At 40.2% G+C, this 3,569-nt stretch overlaps 1 protein-coding gene across 1 annotated transcript in view; it reads right to left on the bottom strand.

Moving 5' to 3' along the window:
* Positions 1 to 3,569, bottom strand: part of DLGAP5 (DLG associated protein 5) — a 53,900-nt gene that overhangs the window by 25,513 nt on the left and 24,818 nt on the right. Inside the window, exons 11-12 of the mRNA XM_012806547.2 lie at positions 2,090 to 2,175; positions 968 to 1,128 (exon numbers count right to left, since the gene is read on the bottom strand). Of these exons, the coding sequence (XP_012662001.1) occupies positions 968 to 1,128; positions 2,090 to 2,175 (247 nt within the window). The remainder of the gene's footprint in view (positions 1 to 967; positions 1,129 to 2,089; positions 2,176 to 3,569) is intronic.

Below are 3,569 nucleotides of genomic sequence, written 5' to 3'. Positions count from 1 at the left end.
AAAAAAAAAAAAAAGAACTCACTAAGGCTTAAGATTCATTTTCTTACATGTAGATTTTACCTTAATTAAAAAAAATGCTGGCTCGGCACCTATAGCTCAGTGGCTAGGGCACCAGCCACATATACAGGTTGGCGAGTTCAAACCCAGCCCAAACCTGCCAAAACAATAACAACTACAAAAAAAAAAAAAATAGCTGGGCATTGTGGCAGGCACCTATAGTCCCAGCTACTTGGGAGGCTGAGGCAAGAGAATTGGTTAAGCCCAAGAGTTTGAGATTGCTGTAAGCTGTGATGACACAACACTCTACCAAGGGTGACATAGTGAGACTTTGTCTCAAAAAAAAAAAAATGCTGGTGGCAAATATGCCCACAGAGTTGTCAAAGGTTAATTTGGTATGGTGAGAATGTGGATACTTTTTTTTTTCTAATTTTTGAGACAGAGTCTCACTATGTTGCCCTCGGTAGAGTGCCATTGCGTGACAGCTCACAGCAACCTCACTCTTGGACTCAAGTGATCCTCTTGCCTCGGTTTTTTTATTTTTAGTAGAGATGGGGTCTCACTTTTTGCTCAGGCTTGTCTCGAACTCATGGGCTCAAGCAATCCACCTACCTCGGCCTCCCCAAGTGCTGGGATTATAGGCATGAGCCACTGAGCCCAGCCCTGTGTGTAGTTTATAAAGGTGCTTTCTAGGCAAGTGTGGTGGCATGCACCTACCTGTCTCAGCGTCTAGAGAGCTGAAGTAGAAGGATTCCATAAGCCCCTAAGTTCAAGGCTGAAGTGAGCTATGATTACACCACGGTACTCCAGCCTGGTGACAGAGCAAAACACTATCTCTTTTAAAAAATAAATAATTAAAAGGCTTTCTAATATCTTAGGTAGTACTAAGGAACAACTATTACCTCATTTTAGTACTATTACTGTTTTCAGAAAGAAAAAGAAAATACATTTGAAACACTTAACCACATACCTGAAAACTAATCATATCCCAGAATCCGTCCAGATCTGTGCAAGTAGTCTCCTTCTCACCTCGTTTGTATTCACAATCATTCACTAGTGCTTCAAACTGTTTGAACCTCTCCTTCATAAGGAGTCTTGTTTGACCAACTGCTGTGCGAATAAGATCTTTAGCTAAAGGAAATGAGGTTTTGTAAAGTTAAAGGATAAAACAGGACCTTTGTTGGAAGCCAGGCAACTGGTAAGACCTTACCCCTAATATCCTCACAGAATCAAAACAAAACAAAAAATATCTATCACAAAATGTTGTCATACAAACACAGTGTTAACTATGTGCTTCAATTCCTGCTCTAACTCTGCAGTGTTCATTCTCCTTACTGCTGTGTAAGTAATAACCTACTTTTCCTCCCTCATGTGCAACCTCAAACAACTCGATGCACTAAGTATCTAAGAACTTCAGACTAACAGTGCAAAAATAATTTTTTCTAAATAGCTTTATATAAGATCAAGGAACTTTTCAGAAAAATCTTTTACATATCAATTTAAGTAATTTTCATTCAGAAAACATTTTTGTATAAATTATACCACGTAGTGACATCATCCATAAAGTCATATAAAAAAGCTAATAAACAAATGTCTAAGACAAAGGAATAACAGTCAGTATTCTAAACTACTTATACTCTTTACCCCATATATGATTTTAGAACAGAGGTGTTGAGATAAAAATTCTTGCGGGCAGCGCCTATGGCTCAGTGGGTAGGGCGCCGGCCCCACACAATGAGGGTGGCGGGTTCGAAGCTGGCCATGCCTAGCTAAAACAGCAGTGGCAAATGCAACCAAATAAACAGGCAGGCACCTGTAGTCCCAGCTACTCAGGAGGCTGAGGCAAGAGAACTGCTTAAGCCCAAGAGTTGTTGGAGGCTGCTGTGAGCTGTGACTCCACAGCACTCTACCCAAGGCAACAGAATGAGACTCTGTCTCAAAAAAAAAAAAAAGAAAAAGAAAAATTCTTGCTATTTTGAGCAGTAATAAAACTATAAAGTTGGACAACACTAGATTGCTGTTATATTTCAGATAAATGTAGCTGTATTAAAAGAAATAAATGTAAGACACTGGTTGAAAACTGTTTCCTCACCATCATCTGGAATGTCCAATTCCAGCTTCTTCTCCCACTGAAAGCAACTTGATGTTAACTTCTCAGTTTCTGACTGGAGGATATTTCTAAAATTATGACATACATTTTAGTTTTACAAGTAATTCTCACACTAGTATCTAAGTACTAACATTATGACCCTCTGATACATGATATTAGGAAGTTATAAAAGGTAGGCACAATATTAATTTGATGTTGATGTTCATTATTTAGGAACTATGATATATTAAAATCCATTAATACATGGGGATACAAGTACCATGTAATCGCCCATCCCATAACACCTAAAACTTAGGTGGATAGATGATACTAAGAACCTACATTTCTAGTTTGTATTGTTCTCATGTTTTAGAGGCTGATAAGAATCAGATATTACTTTAGTGTGCACTAGACTCTGTTATTATCCACAAAATTAAGGCCAACCTCCTGTCAAGAGTTAAAGTGAAGCTAAAGACTGTTATGGCTAGTCTGGGATTATAGTGATAGAGTCGCACAGATTCTAATTATTAGGCTTTGCTTGACTAAACTCTATAAAACTATTTGCTTTTGAAAAAGAAAATTGCTTTTGATAAAGTTTATTTTTGCTTGTCCAGTAACTCACTCTTGCTCATGCTGGTCTTGAACTCCTGAGCTCAAGCAATCCATCCGCCTCAGGTGAGCCACAGCACCTGGCCTGCCATACTATTTTCTATAGCAGCTGTGACATTTTATCTTCTTACACCAATAGTATATGAGGCGGTTCACAAAGTATCCAGCCATCTATGTCTCTAGTTTTCATATTACATGGTTACTTTTTGGACAGCCCTTGTACACAGGTTCCAATTTTTTGAATACTAGGATGATTTTATATAAAAACAAACTTTGCTAGGTCTAGATTTTCTAACCTTGGCCTTATACCTCTTATTGGGCTTTTTTTTTTTTTGAGACAGAGTCTCTCTATGTCTTCCTCAGTAGAATGCTGTAGCATCACAGCTCACAGCAACCGGAAACTCTTGGGCTTAAGCGATTCTCTTGCCTCAGCCTCCCAAGTAGCTGGGATAACAGGCACTGGCCACAATGCCCAGCTATTTTATTGTTGTTGTTGTAGTTGTCATCATTGTTCAGCAGGCCCGGGACAGACTCGAACCCGCCAGCCCCAGTACATGTGGCCAGCACCCTAACTGCTGAGCAACAAGCACCAAGCCTTGTTGTGGGGCTTTTATCCTTTAAAACTACTTTTTTGTACACCTAAGGTGGTGGGTTCTAATCCCCAGCCTGGACCCGCCAAACAACAATGATGGCTGCAACCAAAAAATAGCCGGGCGCTGTGGTGGGCGCCTGTGGTCCCAGCTCCTTGGGAGGCAGAGGCAGGAGACTCGCTTGAGCCCAGGACTTGGAGGTTGCTGTGAGCTGTAATGCCACGGCACTCTATCCAGGGGGACAGCTTGAGGCTCTGTCTCAAAAAAAAAAAACTATTTTTTAG

Source organism: Otolemur garnettii, unplaced genomic scaffold (assembly GCF_000181295.1).
Source record: "Otolemur garnettii isolate 467f Iridium unplaced genomic scaffold, OtoGar3 scaffold00054, whole genome shotgun sequence".
Classification (NCBI taxonomy): Eukaryota; Metazoa; Chordata; class Mammalia; order Primates; family Galagidae; genus Otolemur; species Otolemur garnettii.
Note: the sequence above shows the minus strand (reverse complement) of the source record. Positions and strands in the feature narration are given on the sequence as shown.